The sequence below is a fragment of the Muntiacus reevesi genome, chromosome 4 (genome assembly GCF_963930625.1).
Source record: "Muntiacus reevesi chromosome 4, mMunRee1.1, whole genome shotgun sequence".
In the NCBI taxonomy this organism is placed as follows: domain Eukaryota; kingdom Metazoa; phylum Chordata; class Mammalia; order Artiodactyla; family Cervidae; genus Muntiacus; species Muntiacus reevesi.
In genome coordinates, this window is record NC_089252.1 from 103,448,735 (window position 1) to 103,471,207 (window position 22,473).

Here is a 22,473-nt window from a genome sequence, read left to right on the forward strand (position 1 = left end):
CTGATTTATCTTAATAGCAGATACTATGAGTAAATGTCCCAGTTGCCTCTTTGTGCTTTTGGCAAGTATGGATGAGAAATGGAATGAAGTAGACCCAGTCAGAGCTGGCTAGCCCAAAGTGCAGAAGTCTTAATCTTCCTCCCTCCAAATATGTAACTTAGAAATGTTTCCAGCGTTTTTCAAGTTGCAGGTGGTCACCCAGCTCTGACAAGAGGCATGGCGGGTTCCATCACCAGGTTTTCTGCTTCCAAAACAATTATCTTGGGCTTGAAGGGAAAAAGATGCCTGAATCTTCCCTGGGTAGTTAGTTCTTTAAGCTCAGTTATCATGTTCTGGTTCTAAAGATACTATTTATATGTAAAGAAACCTTCTTTTATCAAGTGACGAACCCTCCTGCTTGTTATAAACATGATTGGGATTCTCGGAGGACACTGCAGGACTAGTCTGCATATCCTCCTCTATCAGGGCTGGAACGAGACCATGCTGAACCCAGCGCCTTAGAAGTTGAAGTATAAATTATGTCAAAGTCATGTTCATTGTTGTAACATTTACTAATCCTTATTAGATATGGATAAATTCTCATGACTTAATTTGGCATGTTGAGCCAGTTGTTCAGATTGTCTTTGGGGACTGGAAAGGAAATGCACAACTTTAGTGTAATTTTTCTTTTGTTTCTTTAGAATGGGACATAATTTTTTATTGTTAGCTGGTGGAAACTTTGGTGAATTGTGGCCAACTGTGGCTCACCCCCACAGGAAGAAAGCATCAGACTTTAGCTGAGAACATATTCTTTGAAACAAACCAGAATATTTGATTTTTGAAATATCTTCCCACTTTAAAAACATGCTGTCCAACAAATATTAATGTTCTGACCCAGACCTAGAGAATTGAGGAAGTAGAAAGCTACAGTTTCTCTCTGAGGAAAATTTTAGAGTGATGTGTGATGCTTTAGTTTAATAATAACTCCACTGAGCACGGAAATAGTCTGTAAGGATACAGGTACAGCCACAAGAGTTCACAGAGCATCCTTCTCACCCTTGGTTCTTAATTTATCCAGAGCGGAAGGAGCTAGGTGTTGGCTAAATTTCACATTCCTTCACCAGGTCACCACATATACATGACCGTGGGCTCATTCTGTCACTTTACTTCCATTTCTGGAGTTTGGTCAAAAAATACACTTGATAAAAGTTCTCCCTTTTGACTACCAGTTTCATATTGAAAATCATTGTTGAATATTTTAGATTGCTTACATTGAAATCTACTGTCCTTTTCTTTTTCTATTCTTTTTTTTAGCATCTTACATAGTTTGGTGGTCAGTCAAGCATGCTCAGTAATCACATTTAGGGGACTCAAAGCTTGTCAGTTGTGTTTGACCAAGTTTGGGGGTTACTGAATCAGTTGGTGTTATAGCTGCAAGATTATTTAAGTGAGATTCTTGTTCTGTTCATAATTACAGGTTTGTTTTAACAGATCTATTCTGCAAAGTTTTATGAGCAGGAATTTTCTTGGGCAAATCCACCATGATTCTCAGTGGGGTTAGGGTAGGCAATTTTTGGCCTCTGGGGTAGTTTTTCAGATGAGTGGTCATTAAAAAGACCAGTTCTGTCCTCCTAAGCAACAACCATTTTTCAGCTTCTGCTGAGAGCAGGGTCCAAAATTACCCTATCTCCTTATGAAATTCTGTTGAAAAACGTTGGTCCCTGTGCACTGTGCACAAAAGCCAAATTACTTTTGGAATGTTCTGTGGAACTCTGGGAATTCAGATAGGAATCAAGGAAACAGCACAACATCTTTTCTCCTGCTTTGCTTAATCTGTTGATGGATTTGTAGGCAATTATTCTCCTTACCATGAACCCTCTGAAGTAGTCTTGGGTCTACCTTCTACTGCTTTTTGTTCATTCCTTTATTTGTTTGTTTTTATAAGCATTTTATCTTCTTTCCAAACTCAGAGAATACAAAGAAAAGTTCTGGGAAAGCAGAGGGCTCATTCTCCATTGAAAGCAGTATTCTTCTAATAATTTGCCAGGATGATAAGATGTTTCTCAGATCTTTTACATTGCTGAAATGTAAAATCAAAGAAAGGGCTTCTGAAACAAACCAAACAAAAACCACACACTTATTCAGGGAAATAGTTAGAATATGCTCGTGCTGGTTTTTATACTCAACACTGCCAAGATCTTTACAGCTTTAAGCTTCCCAAGCCTTCACAGAGGCATCCCTGGAGAAGTGAGAAAACTTGGAAAAGAGGAAGAAAGGATTCTTTCCTGATTATTCTTCAGCAGTAGCATACCGAGAACATACAGTGAAAACTATTGGACCTTTTCTAAGTTATTCCCAGCTTGGAACTTCCACAAGTCTTAATGCTGTGTCCCGTAGTCTCATAGATAAGGAAGATCACAAATCAGAGTGGAAAATTAAAGGAATTTCTGGTTCTCTGTAATGTTTCTGGCTGTCTTAGGCTTAATTCTCAAAAGCAATTTATGTGTGTCTTAAAGTTTAAAATAGTTATATTAATTGCAGCAGCAGTTTCTAAACCCAGCTGTCTTTGACATGAACTTTTGAGATTCTTCCTCACCTTCACCAAATGCCAACTGGAGGGCCAGCTCAGTGACCTACACATCAGAATCCCAGAGGAGGGACACCAAAAGCTGATGGGATCTAACTGACAGGTCAGCAGTTGGGACACATTGAGCTACTAAAGGAAATCAGCAACCCTCACCCCCTGAAGGTGGGAATCCTTGGGTCACCAAACACTTGCTCTCTGTATGTATATAGATAATCTTACAAACTCGGGTACTGTAAGCATTGACTGAGTGATAAGGTCTGGGATGGCTTTTGGCTGCAGTTGTGACCAGAGGAGGTGGAACGAGGGGCTGGTGCAGGAGTGAGGGTGGGAGTGGACACAAGCCGTCAGCACAGGGAACACAGTGATAAGTGAGACAGTTGGTCAGCAGGGTTTACTGAGCATAGAGAGAGTCTGAGCCTGGTTCCAGACATTCCTGGGCTGTAAAAAGGAATCAGAAGCCACAGGCTGAACTCAAGCACCTAGAGCACCTTTCTTGATATCCAGCCGCCCAGCCTGATGATGCCATTTGCACAGTCGGGGAAGTCAAATAACTGCTGGTAGTTGAACAGCGATCAAGTGACTTAAATTTGACCATGTGACCCAAGCCGTCTAACTCCACTTCTAGTTTTCTTTACTCTGCAGGATACTTCCAGTTGTGGAAGCTGTATTAATGGGGTACTTTTGAGCCTGGCTGTGGTGAAGGATAGAAGATCTGGTTTTATATGGAGGAGTTGCTCCTGGCAAGGGAAGCACCAGGGTAGAGTTGAATCCATGTGGACATGGGATTAGAGACAGAGCATCCTTGGGGAGAGTTCTCGGTAGGAAGCTGGTCACTTGCTCAGGAGGAAAGGGAGAGGCTGGCCCTGACCAGCAAGTGAACTGTTTTTATCTGATGCACAGGATGGTAGGGAACTGCTATGTATTCTGCAGGGTGAGTAAAATATGAGAACTGTCAACACGAAGCAAGTTTGAAACCAGTGTTTTTTATTAATGATAAAATGGCTTCTGAGATGAGACTGCTGGGTCACTCTTGCCCTGCTTGTGATGAACCTTGGGCACCTCCCAGGCCATGGTCTTGTTGTCTGCACACTTAAGAGTCATTGGTCAGTAATGATTTGAGTCTTTCATCAATGCGTCCTCACCCTTACCATATTAAGGATAAAGTAATAGCGTACTTCAATTATACAGCCAATGAGGCATGGAAATTTGGGTCTTTCTTCTGAAGTATAGATGTCAAATAGTGTCCTGTACAGTTTCAGGACCTGAGAGAAGATCTTTGGGCTATTAATCTTAATATTCCAGAACTAAGGACCTTATTTTATTACCAGTTTTCATCTCAAGTTTGTTTCTAAATTATCATTATGGTGCATGATTCTTTTCATAGTTTATTTCCCTAAATAGGAAGGAAAAGAAGAGAGGGAGGGGGATGGATAGAGAGGAGGGAGGAGAGAGAGAGAGAAGCAGCCTACTGTTTGATTTTGCGTGCTCTTTTTTGTTGTTGTTGATTGAGTAGGACCTGGCCTGAAATGTCCTCTGGCACATGCTATTTCTGAGCTGTAATTATGCTTTTTAACCCACTCCTTTATGTCTGGGTCCTTAATATCCAAGCTCCTATATAATTATCAAGTTCAGTGTTTGGGAATGAGACAAATATTTTTTGCATGACTGTAGTCTATACATTACTGCAGTGCCATGTTATTACAAGATAGTTCCTAAACTCCGAGCTGAACTATTAATTCTCTCAACTTGAAACAGCAAAGAGATCCTCCCAATCTTTGGCCCATGATGTGAAACTCAGATGGACACTGACTTGATCCAGCTGAGGGCCCTAAGGCTCCTGGGGAAGGATTTGAACTTGGCCGTAGTGTGTTGGTCCTGAGTCAGAGGGGGACTTGAGAGCCCTTCCTTTTCCATCCAGCTGCATTATGTAGCTGTGGCAGGGACATTCATTGCAATTGTGAAGGACATGCATTCTTAAGTATTTGACAGGGGCCAGGTTTGCCCACTGTCTCTACAAGTTTGCTGTACTAGTTTGCTAGACTAGCGAAAGATTGGTTAAGAGTGATTGGAATTTTAGAGGATCAGGTTGAACAGAGGGGAGCTATGGCCAACCGGCAGGGCTGTGTTAACTCCTGGACTGTTTTTTGAAGTTCTCCCAAATAGAAGCCAGCAGGAGTCTAAGTTCTCCAAGGTCAGTCTCAGGAATTTCTTCGCCTGTACTAAAATTATTTCAGTACCATTCCCCGGTAATCTGAGAAACAACCTATATATCAGCATTTATGTGTGTATATGTAGCATAGAAAGCTTTCTTTTTCTTTTTTTTTTATTATTTCCTGTCATTTATTAAACATTCAAATAATAATAGAAAGAAATAAAGGAGGATGTCAACTACCTGAAATCCAAGCATCTAGCAGTGTTTTGTGCTCATCTTTTTGCACTTTTCTCACAGACGCATGTATGTATGTGTATATCCATATACACGCACACATGTATCAGCATGTTTTAGCACCTGCTTCACCATCCATTCAAATATATGTTGTAATACTCTTTCCTTCTGATGAATATAAGCATATGTGACTCTTGAATTGCTAATAAGTATTCTATTATATGCACAATGAATATTCAGTTATTTGTTGATACACAGGTATTTTGTTAATTGCTCCTGTGATCAACATCCCAGTGAATATCCTTTTACCCTTTCCATTCCTGTATTTCTGTCCAACTTTCTTTTCAAAAGACTTTTGGACCCCAGGGTGTACATATTTTGAATTTTAAAACATAATGCCAAGTTGCCCTCAGGAAAGTTTATACCAGTTTACAATCCTGCCAGTAGTGTATGAAAGTACCTAAAGAATATGGAAATTAACTTTCCCTCTTCTTAAGCTTTTCTAAATTTTACCCACCTCTAGAACATTACCGCTAAACGCTGAAAAGAAAAATGTGTTTATGAACTACTGTAAGTTTGACATTGATCCACACCCAAATTCCAGAACAAATTATGCAGTCAGTAGTTTATGCAACTTGGAATAAAGTCGACAATCTCTAATTTTTATTTGTTCACTAAGATTAGGTATTGCTATACTCACATTATTTTTTTTGGAAAGTTACTATAAAGTCAGGACTTCAGCTGATCATTTAGCACAACAAACTCATGCATGTATGTGAGTGTGTGTATTTTATTTACACATATATGTATGTATGTATGTGTATGTGTATATGTGTGTGTGTGTGTATATACATATATATTAGCTTCTGAAGTGGCTCAGTGATAAAAAAAAATCTACCTGCCAATGCAGGAAACACAGGAGCCATAGGTTCAATCCCTGGGTTGGGAAAATCTGAAGGAAGAAATGGCAACCTATTCCAGTATTCTTGCCTGGAAAATCCTATGGACAGAGGAGTCTGGCAGGTTATAGTCCATGGGGTCACAGAGTCAGACACATGATTGAGCAGCTGAGCGCACACACACACACGTGCAAGGACACATGTGATGCCTTGGATTCAGACTCTATTCAGGGCATTATTCTCTCAGAGGAGCTTCAGGTGTGTGTGAGTGTGTGTGTGTTCAGTCGCTCAGTTGTTTCTGACTCTCTGCAACCCCATAGACCATAGCTTGCCAGACTCCTCTGTCCTTGGAATTTTCCAGGCAAAATTACTAAACAAGGTTTGCCATTTCCTCCTCCAGGGGCTCTTCCCAGCCCACAGATGGGACCCACATCTCTTGCATCTCCTGCATTGGCAGGGCAGATTCTTGTACCAGTGCGCCACTTGGGAAGCCCTCAATGAAAAGATGCTCAGCCTCAAGTTATAATTAGGGAAAGATGAAGGAGATAACAGTTTTTCACGTGTTAGATTTTTGAAGATCAAAGAGTTTGATGAGATTTCGTGTTGGCACAATATAGGCAAAGAGGTACAGACTGGAAGTTGACCAAAATTTTTGAAGGGAAATTTGGTAATATCTTTCAAAGTTTAAAATATGTATACTTTATTCTAGGGATCTCTACTGAATCTCTCTTTTCTTTGTACATTATAAAATTATCTATTACATGTTTCAGCATCCATCTTTGTTGAGAACAAGCACATGAGGACAGGCAAAGGTGTTCCTTTGGAAAAATATTCTTTGAAGCATTGTTGGAATAATGAAAAGCCAGAAATGACCCAAATGTTAACCACTCATTCAACAATTATTTGCTGGTGCTCACTATGTGCCCAGCAATGCTTTAAGTGCTTGGGATAAAGTTTTGAACAAAATAAACAGAGATTTCTGCCCTCTGTTTTAGCACATCAATAGAGGACTAGTAAAGAGAAGTACATGCATAGAATGGAATATGTAACCATTAAAAATGAGGTATTTCTACATGATCTTGACATGAAAAGATGGCCAAGACATCTTGGGCATTTTATTTTTAAAGGGAGTGTACGTGTTTCCTTTCTTAGATTATGCATAAAAGTTTCTTGAAAGACTGGCAAAAATCCTTAATAGTAGGGGTAGATATTAGGATAGGGGAAGGGAAAATTTTTTAAATAAACTCTTTTACACTATTTAATTTTTCATATCTAGATGTTTGACTCCTATAATAGAAAATTTATAGATGTTATAAAAAATAAATTAGAAAGCTAGAATAGTGGTTCTTCTAGAAAGTAGTTGTACTCTCAAAGAAGATGGAAAATTCCTTAACCTATCTGTAGGCACTGAGACCAAAATGATTAGGTGTTTGATGCTGTTCAGACTGCAAGAATGGAAATTAATACCATAGTACTTTGGAATGCAAAACGAAAGACACGAGATGGGCCTGTGGTATTGCTGGTCATGGACATGGTGGACTTGTCTACACATGCAAATCAAATGGGAAGGCAGCCAGGGGCAGGGGAAGGGCCCTGGCCCAGGAGTCAAGAATTCTGGGGCTTTCTCTGGGTTTGTGATTGACTAATGTTCAACCTCCTGGAGCCTCATTCTCCTCTTCTGTAAAACAGTGAACTTGGAGTCACTGATTTAAGGTATGGCCTAGCACTAACATTACATGAATCAGGATTATTCTGGCAAGTGCTCATTCAGCGGAAAGAGATGCAAGATAGCTGCTGGAATCGCAACTTTCCGGTTACCCACATCCACTCAGTGCTTTGAAGAAACATTAGTTATGTAATTTAATATCTGCTTTCGTTTAGATTCAAGCTGAAATGCTTTTGGATATTTTGTACTTAGGCTATTTCAACTCCAGGGTCATAGATGATCAGGTGTTTTGGAGTCTACGTTAAACAGATGACTAAGAGAAATTGATTTTCAAAATATATTCTTCGGATGAATTTAATTTGATGTGATGGAGAAAACAAACAAACAAGCACAACAGAAAACAACATGAGTCAACACCCTGGGTATTTCCAAATGAAACTGGAGTGTAATTTCATCCTTTCTGGAAACTGGCTTTCTTTAGATCCCCAAACCCAAAAGTTGTATTTTGCCTCTCCTTTGGGGATAAAGTTTCACAGAGGAGGTGGTGGTTGTAGTTGAGTTTTCATTCTTGTATGCTGGGGGAATATCAGCCTGGAGCAGAGTGTGAGGGGACCTGTCAATGACATGCCTGTTATTCATGTGTCTCTGGGAGGCTCCATGGAGACCTTGTATCCAGAGAGGAAGATGCGACTCAGATTCTCCTTTCTCTGTGGAACTAAATTGGTCCTAGTTAGGGTCAGTTCAGAGTACCCCATATAAAACTAGTAAGCATACTGAAATCCAAACGCAAGGGAGACTGCACAGCAAGCAAGGCGAATGAGAAGATAAACTCCGGAGGGAATGTTTCATAGATTTGGTATTTGGGACACCATTGCCATTTCTGCCTTCCCATTTGTTTTTCAACTGATTGAAAAACTACTAATGAGCGTGTTTACATTTTCCCCAGTTGTCTTACCCAAGTGTGAGACCAGCTGGGAAGAGGGGTTTGTTCTCTGTCCAAAGCCCTAGCTGTCTCTCCCTCCGTCTTCTTCTCACTCTCCGGCTGCCAGACCCCCTCTGCCCTGCCAAACCTCTCCTCGCCTGCTCACCACCCCTCTCCCTGGGGTTCTCTCTGTGTTCAGCACCGGCCAGCAGCCCCACCACATGTTTTGCATTGCTCACACCCTCCCTTCTCTCCCTGCTTTGTTGTCATTTGTTTTGTTTTGAAAGGGGTGAGATGCAGAGGAGGTCTTGGGTTTGTGCCCTTCCACTCAGCCTCAGCACTGAGATTCAGCCCAGATTGCATTTGCCCCCATTTCTGCAGTGAGCTCAAAAGACCCTGTAGGGGTAATGTCCTTCTGTCCTCTCACAGTTCTTCTGGATGCTTTTTCTCTGTCTGGTCAGCTCCAAATTTCTAGTCTCTGACCTCTAAAACCCAACTCATTCTCAATTGCTTTGCTCTTTCCTTCTGATGAGGGTGCCTCAAGCTTCTCTCATTTTGAAAACCACCTTCATAAGGTTTTCCATGTTCTCTGACATAATTTCTGTGAATTCCCTGTTGGATAAGATTGTTACCATGCGTGCGTGCTCAGTCGCTTCAGTTGTGTCCGACTCTGCATGACCCTATGGACTGTAGCCCGCCAGGCTCCTCTGTCCATGGGATTCTCCAGGCAAGAATACTGGAGTGGATTGCCATGCCCTCCTTCAGGGGATCTTCCCAACGCAGGGATCAAACCTGCATCTATTATATCTCCTACATTGGTGGGCAGGTTCTTTACCACTAGCACCACCTAATTTATTCAAACACATTTTATAGGAAACCCGTATCTATGAAAAAGGCTTCCCTGGTAGCTCAGCTGGTGATGAATCTGCCTGCAATACCAGAGTGAAAGTGAAAGTGAAAATCACTTAGTGGTGTCCGACTCTTTGTGACCCCATGGACTATAGAGTTCATGAAATTCTCCAGGGTCTCCTGCATTGCAGGTGGATTTTTTACCAACTGACCTATCAGGGAAACCCTCTTTCAATTCCTGAGTCAGGAAGATACCCTAGAAAAGGATAATAGGCTACCCACTTCAGTATTCTTGGACTTCCCTAGTGGCTCAGTCAGTAAAGAATCCACCTGCAATGTGGGAGACTGAGGTTCAATCCCTGGGTTGGGAAGATCCCCTGGAGGAAGGCATGGCAACCCATTCCAGTATTCTTGCCTGGAGAATCCCCTTGGACACAGGAGCCTGGAGGGCTGTGGTCCATGGGGTCACAAAGAGTTGGACACGACAGAGTGACTAAGTACACCTAACTATGAGGAACCCCACATACTCCCTGTGGTTCATCTTGCATATCTCCAGGTTTGTGGGGCACGTCTCCTCTTAGCCCTTCGTGTGGAAGGCTCTCTGTCCTCTCCTGAGGTGCTGCGGGGTTACTCAACCTTCACATTTTTCTCAGCGTAGTCGTTGAACTGTCAGTTTCCAGTCCGTTGACTAGTTCTGTTTGGCCATACTGCAAGTTAGTTTCCAAAGTTCTTTACTTGAGGAGATGATTCTACCCAGGCCAGTGATAATGAATCTTTACTGGATGTATGAATTGAATGAAAACCTTGACCTCCCTTGTCAGCACAATTTTAGAGTCTGAGTTCTAATGCCTACAAACAGCCTTCTTGTTTTCTTTTTTCCTCTTTTCTTTTTTTTTTTTTCCTTCCTTCTTTCCTCCCTTTCACCCTTCCTTGCTTTCTTCCCAGCCTCTCTTCTTTTTAGTTAAAAAATTGGAATTTGATTTTCAAGCTTACTTTCTAAAGAAACTCTAACAGGCCATACACAGAATATGTCATTAGTTAGTAGAAGTCTGGGTTTTTTTTTTTTCCAGAGACTATTGACTCTCTGAGTTGAAACAGTTTAGACTCCACATAAAATATGCATTGTTTACCCAGGCTCTTCATGCTCTGCATACTGTTACAGTCCTTGAAGAGCTTGTCAGTGACAAGTAAGATAAATGAGTGAAGAGGACTTTACAAGTGTTTAAAAGCTAAGTATAGCATGTGCTGTCCGCTACTTAATTAAACAGACCTGAGCTTAACTAAGTCACTTTGTGGTGGAAACTTCTAGGGTCTTCCCGTTTTCCCAGACCCTTACCATTTCCAGCAGTGCTCAGAATGTTAGAAATTTCTTGGTTGTCTTCAGTGGCTGACTTGTTAGCTTAGGTTTGAAACCATCCTGTTGGTTAAAGCATTAAAAATTAGTGCAGCTTGTGGATAATGATTTTTTAATTTCTGTTAGGACTTGGTCAGCAACATGGGGCTCGATCAAGATTTTTATAATGTGCCTGAGTTTCATCCTTTTCACAGAGAGCTTTAAAATAAAAAGTGAGCCCTTTCTCTCATCAGCTCTAATTGGGGTCACTGTCCACAGAATCAAGAGTCCATTTCCAGCTCAGTCTACTGAAGGGATCAGTCTCTATGAATCTGAGCAGGATGGTAGAGTGGGTACTTAGGAAGCTGTGGAATCATACTCCCAAATCTATCAGTTGTATGATCTTAGGTAAGTTTCTCTATCTTTCTCATAAACGCTACCAGTGCCATTATGTATTTTACTTTTACTTTCCCTCTTTACCCACACATTCCAAAGGTATTTTTCTCAAACTTATCCTACAACCTCAACTCACAATATTGTTGCAACGAAGGCAAACAGAGCTATCATACTGAAAAGCCTCAGTTTCTTTATCTGTAAAGTGGGGATAATCACAGCCTCTATCAGGGATGATAGTGAGGATTCCCTCTTGGTTTTTAGGGGCTTCATCCATCCCCTGTGCTCGCCACCATTGAAGATTTTGAATATGCCTTTCTCTACCCCCAGCCTACATGAGAGAGCTTTGCTGGGACTGATGAGAAGAGATGGCAACAGCAAAGTGCTGTGGTTGGCACATAGGAAGAGCTAGGAAAGCCTGTTGTTATTCTTGGTATTCACAGGAGGCTCTGTCTCGCAGTGCCAGTCTTCTTTCTGCTACTATTAAAGATCTTTATATCATTAGCAAAGTACACAGAACTCTTTCTCTGGCCCCATGGTCTGCATTGGCTGGTAGCAGAACAGAGGTGATGATGGTCTCAGCTATACTCTCTGTCCAGAACCCTTTCGGGAATTCCTCAGGTTCCTAAAGTGACAGCAGGACGCAGTTGATTAGAATAATCTCCCTCCCTTGCTTTTAGAAGAAAAAAAGAAAAGAAAAACTACCAAAGAAAGTACAATAAGAAATAAGAACAGTAGACTAGCATCTGTTCATGTGGCGTTTCATTCATGCGAAAGGCATTCTTTCCTCTCTTGCCTCCACTAAGGGACTAGAACGCTGGTTATTTATCAGTCACCTCACTCCCTCATAGACTGGGTTTTTTTTTCCTAAGGGCATGAACTTTTGTCTGCCCTGTTCCCTGGCCAGACCTGCACGGGTGACCAGGGGAAGACCTCAGGCAAGGAGAAGTGCAGGGGCTTGAGGTGGGATGACAGCAGCACATCCAGGACTGACCATTCCGTCTGCATGTGACCTCCGGGGCGGGACGAGAGGATATGGGAGGGGCACTGACTTCCCTATAACAATTAAAAATAAAATAAAATAAGGGCACTCAATGACTAGGTACAAAAATAGCAGCCAAGCTGTCCATGGTGACTACTAATTTTCTATCTATAAATAAGAGCTGAGGGAAGCAGCTTCAGCAAGGCTGGGAGGAAGAGTCTCATGTGTCCTGTTTGGCTATGGATGGATGGCAGGACTGATGAGCTAAACAAGCAGGAGGAGATCAGACCAGTTTTCAAGGCAGGACGGATGCTGCAGCAGTAGTTTGTGTAGATATTTATAAATACCTAGATGTCCAGAGCCTAGCCCAGTTTCCCAAAGATGGCATGATTTGATGTGTGTGAGCATATGGCTATGACTCTTCTAAAATTCCTTCCAAAACCCCAAGTTGATAAGTTTTTCTGAGGAATAAGATAGCGATTACCATCTCAAATATTTTTCCTACTCTCCTCACATTCAATAAAGGAAAGACGAAAACAACACATACACAGACATCATGGTTTTTTAAAAATTTATTTTTAGTGTGTTTATTATTTAATTTTATTTCTTAATTTATTTTTTAATTGGTCATGTTGATGTACATACCATGTTTTGAGTTCCAGTTCCCCTCATTGGCCTGTTTTTCCTCTCATGATGATTAGAGGGTGAGTTTATCATTCTGGGTGAGAATCTCCCCAGTTCACTCTTCCTTATAGCTGCGTCCACACCAACTCTCACATCTTAGCTCACAGATCATCTGACCCACGCAGCCTTATCTGATATCTAGCCCTTAGCTAGAATGAATTTCTCCTGCCTCCAGACACTCAAGTAAACCAAGCCTTTCTCCTTGTTTTTCTTCTTATACTGTGTTACAGTCCATCCTGTAATTCCTCATATATTTATCTTTGCTTTGTTGCATGCATCTGGCCTGGGACCTTACCGTTCATAAACAACTATAGGACTCTGGAGTCAGAAACCTGGTTTAAAGTCCTGTTTCTGTACTCACTAGCTAAGCAATCATGGGCTTGTTTCCTCGTCTGTAAAAGACGGCTCATAAGAATAGCTATCTCAGAGGATGCAATGAATGTGTTCTACTCAGACACTTAGCCTGACATGTAATTGTTCTAGTCTTGTGGTTGCAGGAGTTTGATGAGTGTTGAGTGAATTTCTGTGCAGTGTCCACAGTAGAAGGCATTCCATCAGTGATTCTCACTTACTCCCATAAGGTTCCCTAATGCTAAATACTCCCCTAATAGCTTCTTCATCCCCCTCCTTCATTCTGTCCTGCAAGAGTGACCCAAGCATTGGAACCCAGACCCCACTCACTTATGATTCACTGCTGTGTGGGCCTGTGGATGTTCTGGAAATCCCTTCCCTTCTCACTACTCAGTTGTTGTTTAGTTTCTTCATCTTTAACTCAGAGACAGGAACTACTGACCTTGCGCTGATTTCACAGGAAGAAGGCCTATAGAAGAGTTCTGGGCTATTTCGGATTTCCCTGGCAGGAAAGAGGCAGAAAAGAAAACCTGAGAGGAGAAAGTATAATTGCTAGTATGGTATTATCTCCAAATCCCATAGCAACAAATTTGTTATATATTTTTTCTTATTTAAACCATATTCATGAAGGTTTTATTGTTAAGTTGATCCAGATGACTGATCAAAGCATAGTTCGTTATTGCCACCTTGCTAAAATATTTTTAAAGGCAGTTTTAATATTACACTTTTATAGCTACATATTGCTATTAAGCTATTGAGTCTATTACTAGTCAATCAAGGATTTTCATTTTGTTTCAAGAACTCCTTGAATAAACTCTTCAGAAATGTCAAGAGTGGTGGAGTCTATGGCACCTTTTCACAGATGGTGTTCATCAAGGACTTTAGTTAATAGATATAGTTTCAGTTTTCCATGGTTGACTTTTGGTGCTAATGAAAGTATTCTAAAGATTCCTGCTCTTCCAAAGGCTAGAATATAGTAAGGAAATGAACCTCATGACACCCCCACTCTTTTTATTCTTAATGATGTAAGTACCCAAAGACATGAAATATTTCAGTAGGTCCATTTTATTCAAGAACAAAATATTTCTCAAGCAAGAACAACTTGACTTTTGTAACAGTTCCAGAACTATACGTTTATCCTGCTCTCTCAGGTCCAAGAATAATAACAATCAAAAACAAAGGCATAATGGGAAAGGTTAAACTATCACATGAGAGTTAACATATTCAACTGATTCATCATAGATGCTAATTCTGTATTTTTTCTTTTTATCTTTTCCAAATAGCCAGTATCCTTTCCGTTCATTCCTTCATACACTTATCACATTTATTCAACATACATTTACTTTTTATATATCAGACTGTGCTAGGTGATGAATCCAAGGGTAATTCGCACCTAGCACTTTCCCTCAAGAGAATTTCAACCTAGTGGCAGAGAAAGCCAAGAAAGAATGCAGTTATTTACCATTCATAGAGATAAGTGCTGTGATGGAAGTAGTAGAATTCTGGGGAAAGCAGTAGAAGGGCACTTAGTCCCTCCTGAGGTGGACTTAAGGAAGGTGGTTCTGGAGGTGATAATGTCGAAGCTAAGACCAGAAGAACTAATGGGTATAACCGAGGTAGAAGAAGAGAATAAAAGGCATGACGGGGCAGAGGACAGCATGTCGCAGGGCCGGGGAGGGGAAGGTGGGATTCTGGGAGGTAAACAGCAGTTACCTCACAAGAGTTTCATAAGCTGTGCAGGAGATGGGGCTCTTTCCTGGGGACAGTGTGGAGTCTCTGGGAATCTGAAGCCAGGTAGTAACAGAGGTCTGATGTCACTCTGACTACAGATCATGTTCGACCGGAGGCAAGAGTGCAGCAGGAAAGCTGTTAGGAACCTATTGCCCCAGAGAAATAAGGTGGCGTCTGGAAGAGAGAGGAAGTAGAAAATGAAATCTGATTAGATTTGTCTCAGCAGTCATGACATAATATAATAAAACGAATATAACACAGCCAAAGGTGAACGTGTCAGGTCAGCAGTTTGGTAAACTCTGAAAAGGAAATAAAAACGGGCTTTTGTGAATTACTAAATGAGGCCATTAGTTCCCAAGAGCAGTGCCGTGGAAAGCTATCTCGCTCCAACTCTGTATTAGCTTTCCTGGGATTTCACTTTTGATTGTCCAGAAGATGTGCTGTCTAAGGCTTTGTGGTGGGCACCTTGTATATCTGATGGCTACAGAGATGTGAACGACTACACATGGAATCACCTAATGAACATGTTTGAAATTATTTGAGCAAGTATTATCCTTGTTCCAATCCTTAAAATTTTTCTACAATTTTTCTTCCATCCACCTTTAGGGAGTGTTATTCATAGCTTCCTATCCTTATAGACCATTCTTGGCATGTTAGGAAACCAATATAATTGAGTGGAGATAAGGATAGGTAGTGTAGATTGAAAAAAATTAAGAGCTCCATTTCTAATTTGATAATTAAGTGAGCAGAATCAGTCAAACATTTTTACAGAAGGGAAAACTAGAAACCAGCCTGTAAGCAATCGGTCACAGTTTAGGGGATATGCTACAAGCTAGATAAATAAAAATGGTCTAAAGTATCAGGCTAAACTCTCATTTTTCATCTCCATTTCACACTCTTCTCTTGCAGCCCAGACTAATCAAAAGAAGCCTCTTCCGCTCGCAATTGCTGTGTGTACATTTCCCCCAGATCTGGTATTCACATGAAAAACGTGGTTTATTTATATTTCAGCACCAAATTGGAAAGATGACATCATTCATTTACAGTCTTTATCCCATGACATGCCTATTCTCCAACACCTCATTTCAGCAGACACATTTAGGACCGCGTATAGCATCTTGTTTAGCTTGTACATTCTTTTATGGGATACAGTTCAAAGGTAGGGAACTTTAAGCTTGTCACTGGTAAGAAAATAATCTCATAAAATCACAGGAGCTTCCCCAAAGGATAAGGACATTATGATGTTTACAATAGCAGGGTTATTATTTGTTCATTTAGGCTTCATCACTCATTCTTGTGTGAGTCCCTTTCTTCTTGACCATAGCAGATCTTACAACTCCCTTCAGACTTTCGGAATTCTTTTAGAAGAAACAATTCCAGATTTATTAGATCGTGAGTTCAAAACTGCGGGCTCCTGACGATACTGGAATTTTAGGTGTGAACACGGCATTTCACAATCTCATGCACGAGTAGAGGCCGGTAGGGAAATCTCAGCATTTGGTCGGCAACAGCTCTACTGAGCTGCTCTTTCTCACAACATATAACGTGTCCGTTGGGTCTTCTGACACTTTAAGTGGACACGTGAAGGCTGGAAATGCTATCAGCTGCCAGAGGTTGCCTGGGATTTTTTTTTTTTTAGGTGGCTCTTTCCCTCTATTTTTATTGTCTTTATCCATATATGTGCTTTTTTTTTTTTTTAAATGTCCACTCTGGGGCCTTTCAAATATTGTACACATTTTAAAAACTGGAGTGGGTAAGTCATGAGACATCCTCTGTCCTACAGAATTGGAATGTGAAGTCAGTTTCCAAAACTTAACAGAACCAAAGCATTTATGAGAAAGCTATTTCTACCTGTTCAACTGTTTGCCTTTTTTTTGCTAGCAACATGACAAAGAGAAAGGCCTCAAGATTGAGAATTGGAAGGTCCAGAATATCTCCATTTTCAATGTCAAGATAGAGACTGAAAATCTATGCCTTGATTTTCCAGCTATAAGTGAGGATAGTAATAATTCCCCCCAGGAAAGTTTTGAGGATAAATTAGATCATACATGAAGAACACTACAAGAATAGACTGCTAGGTTTAGAATTGTTATCCGAGTATTGTTTATGTTACATACTAAAATTCCAACTGTCTGGATGCTCTGCCAGACTCTGACTTTCAGCTCTCTTAAAGTGTTGTTGGCACATTGTCATGAGCCACCAGTGGGGTTGTTATTGGCAACTCATGAGGTGTCCTCAATTCTTAGTGACCTTCCCTGGCTGAAGACAATTGGGTTGCTCACCTCTAGAATGACAGTGGCCCTCAAAATTATGGCCTCTTCTTTCTTTGAGTCACTTGTTACAGCAACATGTATAATGTTATCTGTATCTACTTGGCCCTGTGTTAGATGCTGGAGAGAGATTGATGAAAGAAGCAGCCTCAAGTTTACTGACAAATGAACGGACGAATCCATGGTTAGAGAGGTGTGGTAAGCAGGAGGTACACGTCACCTCGTCTCAAGGGTGGGGTCAGGAAAAGGCTGTGCATTAGCCTGACACCGAAACTAGAGGCAGGGAAAGGTGGCTGGGGCAGCTGTCACAGACAGAGGAAACAACATGTATTCAGAAGGAGAAGTGTCTTCCAGTAAACAATGACAATAGTAATAGTAGCATGACTTTTATTTCAAGCCCATTATGTACCAGATCCTGGACTGACTTGAAATCCACTCTCTTCACAATACTTTTTCCTCACAACAACCCCAGGGGAGGGGTTCTATTACTCCCATTTGAAAGTTGAGGAAATTGGGGCATAGAAATAGTTAACTCTCAAAAGACCATGTAGCCAGTGAAGAGGTGGTTGAACCCAGATGGCCTCATCTCCAAGCCCACACTTGGAGTCTCTGCATTTCCCGGCTTTCTGAGCTGGATATTTTTATCTGCCTTTCTCTATGGACTTCAGGCAGTTTTGTGGATTCTGTGACTCTTGTTAGTTAATTGATCATTGGTCTTTTTCTTGCCCTGCATAATAAAACCATATAGTTCTGTAGCCCTTGGAGTTTAACTCTGACACTTAGTTGCCTCATGTGACAAACATAGCAAGGAGTAAAATTAGAGTGGTTAACTCTTCTCCATCAGCTCTGCTTTCTTTGCATTCATTTCCCTAAAGAACGGTATTCATTAAAACGTCCACAGAGAGCCACTGCCCTAGAAGTCATCCTAGCGACAGCCCAGCCCCGTCGGTGTTTTGCGGTTGGCAGCCTTTTCGTGGGTTGCTCTGCCTCGTCTTGCAGGACAACTGTTGTCTGTAGTTCTCTCCATCCAGGTCTTTCCCATCTTTTCATCCAGGGCTTCCTTCTCTTGCATGCTCTAGAGCGTAGGATGTGATGGTTGGCAGTAAGCTTACCATGGATCTGTGTGATCGCTTGATAACACAAAGCACTTTAGAATGTGTCCACTTATTGCCTTTTAAAGCACGTGGGGGAAGTACGTTTATGTCTATGAATGTCTATCCGACAACATAGTGGATTCAGTGATGTGACAGAACCTCTGTCACCAAAGCGAATGGAATGGTGCATGCTTCGTTAGGTTTCCACTGAACTAAAAGTGAACATCTCTGTTCCTAAAAGAAGGATGATGGGAACCCTGCAGGTGTTGTGATGACGCCCTGACCTCCTCTGGCCGGCCTTCTAGCCCCTGACGGAACCTCCCCTGGTTTGTTCCGTGCAGACCCAGAACAGGATGAAGCTGATGGCGGACAGCTATGAGGAGGACCACCACCACTACCACCACCACCACCACCACCACCACCACCGCTCTCCCGGGAGGTCGCAGCACTCCAATCACAGGCCCTCTCCTGACCAGGTCAGTTTCACTGCTGCTTACCTCTAAGACCCCTTTTACCCTTTGGATATTTTAAGATAAAATAAATAACCCTCAAGAAATAATAAACAGCATAAAGTGATATGTTCTTTGAACTGAAACTAATAGCTTTGGTATTTATTTCCATCACTCAAGGAATCTAAATGTTTTCTTTTCTCCTTCCTCTTTAAGGTTTTGTCTGTTCTTGTTTATGTTATGCATTTTCTTTCCTCCTCTCCTTTCTTTTTCATAGATATGTAGTCTATTGCTGGCACAGTATCTAATGGTGGGTTACTTTGGAATATTGTTTTCAGAGTTTTTAGAGAAAGCACTTTGTTTCCATGAACTTGGCAATCAGAGAAGCTGTGAGTTTGCTGAGCACTGTCCTAGAAAATCCCTTAGTGATGCAAATTAAAAGTGGGGTAAAACTACATGAAAAGAGATCAGTTTTGCTTGCATTTTAGCCAGTGAAGTCAAGGAGTCTGGTTTATTTGATTTGGACTCTATTTTCTCGCTTACCTAAGTAAAGAAGTGAAGAGATGGATTGACAAAAACACAGTTCTCCTGCAGTTTTCAGTGATATTCACCTTCACTTGCCAAATGCAAAAACTGTTTACATGTTTAGCATTAAAATTCTTGAAGGTAAATTTTATGGAAATTATGAAATTAAATGCAAATTAGCAGGATATCATAGTCAATATTAATAGTGTTTCCTCTTTTATCATACTGTGACCTTTTTAAAAAGTCGAGTAACTTATACAATAAATTTCAAGAGAGGTGGTTATAGGTAATGGAATGAAATCATCTGAATGCCTTTGTTATATATTTCTAAATAGTGAGGCGTGAGATTATTTGAATTACCTGTGTGAGGAGGGGTTTCACTATTTATTAGAGGAAGGGGTGCTTATTGAACTCCTAAAATTTTTTCAGATAACGCTGCTTCCTTTTTACCTCATGTTGCTAGCATCCCGTAGGAGAAGTTGATTCCAAGTCTCCAAGAATATTACTAGTAAGTGGTACAATTCCAGAGGGTGCTATTTATATAGTTCACAAGATAAGACATACCCGCTGGAGCTGTGCAGTAAGGTAGCTCCAATCAGAGCGATCCTCACCCCCAACTTGGCCCTGTCCTTGTCCTGGGAAACATTTGCCCTCAGAGACCTCAACCCTGGAAAGGATGTTCACACAGGACATCTTAGTTTGTGAAGCTAAGTACAGAAACGCACCGGTTTATGTCATTAACTCTCAAAAAGCGTTCTCAGTTTGGAGATCAGCAAAGTGAAAAGTGAGATTGATTTTATGTCATCATCTTGAATGTCTGGTTTTGGTTTGATGTGGTTTTATTTAGTCAGTTATCATCCCTCACAACCATCACTACTTTCCCACATTCACCTACACCAGTGTACCTGGCATCCTGCTAGTTCATTCTCATTCTTGATCCCTGCCCTTTGCTCCTGGACCTTCTGCCTTGGGGAATGAGTGTAAGGTTTTATTGGTACTAGAGACCACCCTGGACTTTCCCCCAGAGAAACAGGAACAGAGAACACTATAGCAATGGAAAAAAGGATTTGGACCCAAACTGGGGGAGTGGGTCACACAAGCATCTGCTGAGAAACCAGTCTTGTTTCATCACTGAGACACACGCTAACGTGTCGTGCTAGAAACACAGTACCAGTTCAAGTTTATCTGCCTTGTGAATGCTCTATTTTTATTTTTTATAAAAGATAGCCTCCAGATACTTTTCTAGAGCGCTTTAATCTTTAAACTAGAGTACTTGCCTGTTTGGTTGACTTCTGTTTGTCAACAGACACTAGCAGTTGTTATAAGGGAGATCAAATTGCTCAGGTGTGGTGCCCTCCACAGAAGAGTTAGCATTCCTTGAGAAATGTCTGGTTAACATACATGGTCAGGACCTCTTGTACGTTGCCAATTATTAGGAAGGTAGTGATGACCTTCCACTTTCACATTCTCCATCTCAGTAAGTACTGTAAGCAACCCATTAACATAGAGGCAGAGAGTGTCATCCTCTTCCTCAGAGGAAAAATTCACTGAGAGGAGGAAGCCCTCAAGAGCCGGGGGTCCTTTGCTTATTCATCCGAGGCTTGGAGCACCTATCCCATGATGGCCACTTTACTGAGCTTGGGTAAGGGAATAATGAGTAATAGCCTTATATTCAAGGAGTTTGCTGTCTGGTTTAGAGCAAAAATCTGATGTCTCATTCATTTCTGTTCAGGATAATGTCAGTCAGAACAAGACAGATAACAGGTAGTTTTAATTTAATTAGGGGGCCCATGACTTAGGAACTGCAATGGGGTTCACTGTGAAAGTGAAATATCATTCATCAGAAGGGTAGCTTTTGTGACTTTAAATTGGAGTTAGCAAGGCCGTAATACTCCCTTGGTGTATTTTTTCAATCAGAGAAGGAGACTCAAGTTGGGAACCCTTATAGGGGGAGGTTGACTCCAGAGATGGAGCTGGCAAGACCTCCCTGGGCTGGTTAACCTTTCTGACCAGGTATTCCTGCTCTTAGACAATGATGCATACCCCTGTATGGAATATGGAGATTCACATTCGCCAACTTATGTATCAATTTGTGCATTGTTATAAATCTACGTGTCGGTGACAGTCATTGAAAGGCTGGGGAGTCTTTCCCAGTTGATTACAAAAGCGACACATAATTGTATAAGCATATATACTAACATGTATGGAGTGGAGCTACTTCTTAGGAGATAGTGACAGCTTTATATCAGTACGTGGCAACATTAGAGGATGAGTAATGGATTGATTTGGATGAGATTTGAAATAAGTGTTCATGATGCACCCCTATTAAATGAACTGACTTAAAGGGGAAAGGTCTCTTTGAGGGATTCCTGATTCCCTTCCCAATCTTTTAGCCCTAACTTTCCTGTGGCCATGAGCGTTGACCACCTATACCTTGTAGAACAGGAGCTCCAAAGTGTTGACATTAACTTTTGAGCTTTATTAAGAGATCAGAGCACATGAAAATGAAGAAGAAAAAAAAATCAGCTACTTTGCTACTTTCCCAGAGAAACTCATTTTTTCCTTTGGAAACTCAGTTTAAGTATTGCCAGGTACTTGCAGAGTTAGATTCTTTTTCCACTTCTTCTCTGACCCTCTCTCTTTTACTATGATTTTTTGCTTTCTCCTTGGGAGAAACTGAATCCAAGGGTTATAAGCTAGACTAGCCTTTCCCAAAGTAACTTTTGGAACATTAGTCCCATGAGGAAGGTCTGAAACAAAGAATCAATGGGCAAAGAATTTGAGGAAAGTGCTGCATATTATAGCATAATCTTGGAGAGTCTTGGTACAATTAAGAGATCAAAGGATCCATAAAGTCATATAAGAAAATAAGTTCTCCAGTTTTATTTAACCCAGCATTTCCCAGACTGAGTTGATGGTGGAATCTTTTTTCTTCTTCTTTTCAAGTAGCATCTGTGCTCTGAGGAATACTGTCCTCAGAGTATCTGGTGTAGAAAAAGACTACCCAGCTTAAAACATGGCTGATCCAGTGCGCATCAGTGTTGTACATCAAATGATAGACTTTTGAGGCAAATTTTCCTTATGGTGAAAATGAGAGTGTTCACTTCTTAGGATACTTTTTTATTTCAAGACAATGACATCTGAGAATGAGTTATACTCCCCAAAAATCAATTGGTTGCAGTTAAGGGAACCATCAAAAAAATGAGGACCCAAGAAAGTGAGAATAGTCATACATGCACATCTCTTCAGGGATTGAAAATGCATGTGGTAAGGGGAAGGAAATATGGAGAATATGTAAGAGAATTCAGTGGGGTGTGTCAGACCAACAAACTAGACCCCCACCCAAGAAAGGAGCAGTTAATAGTTCGTGACC

General features: G+C 41.1%; 1 protein-coding gene across 1 annotated transcript in view; it reads left to right on the forward strand.

The window, feature by feature from the left end:
* Positions 1 to 22,473, forward strand: part of ERC2 (ELKS/RAB6-interacting/CAST family member 2) — a 919,595-nt gene that overhangs the window by 706,233 nt on the left and 190,889 nt on the right. The window contains exon 16 of the mRNA XM_065935028.1: positions 18,468 to 18,602. Within this exon, the coding sequence (XP_065791100.1) occupies positions 18,468 to 18,602 (135 nt within the window). The remainder of the gene's footprint in view (positions 1 to 18,467; positions 18,603 to 22,473) is intronic.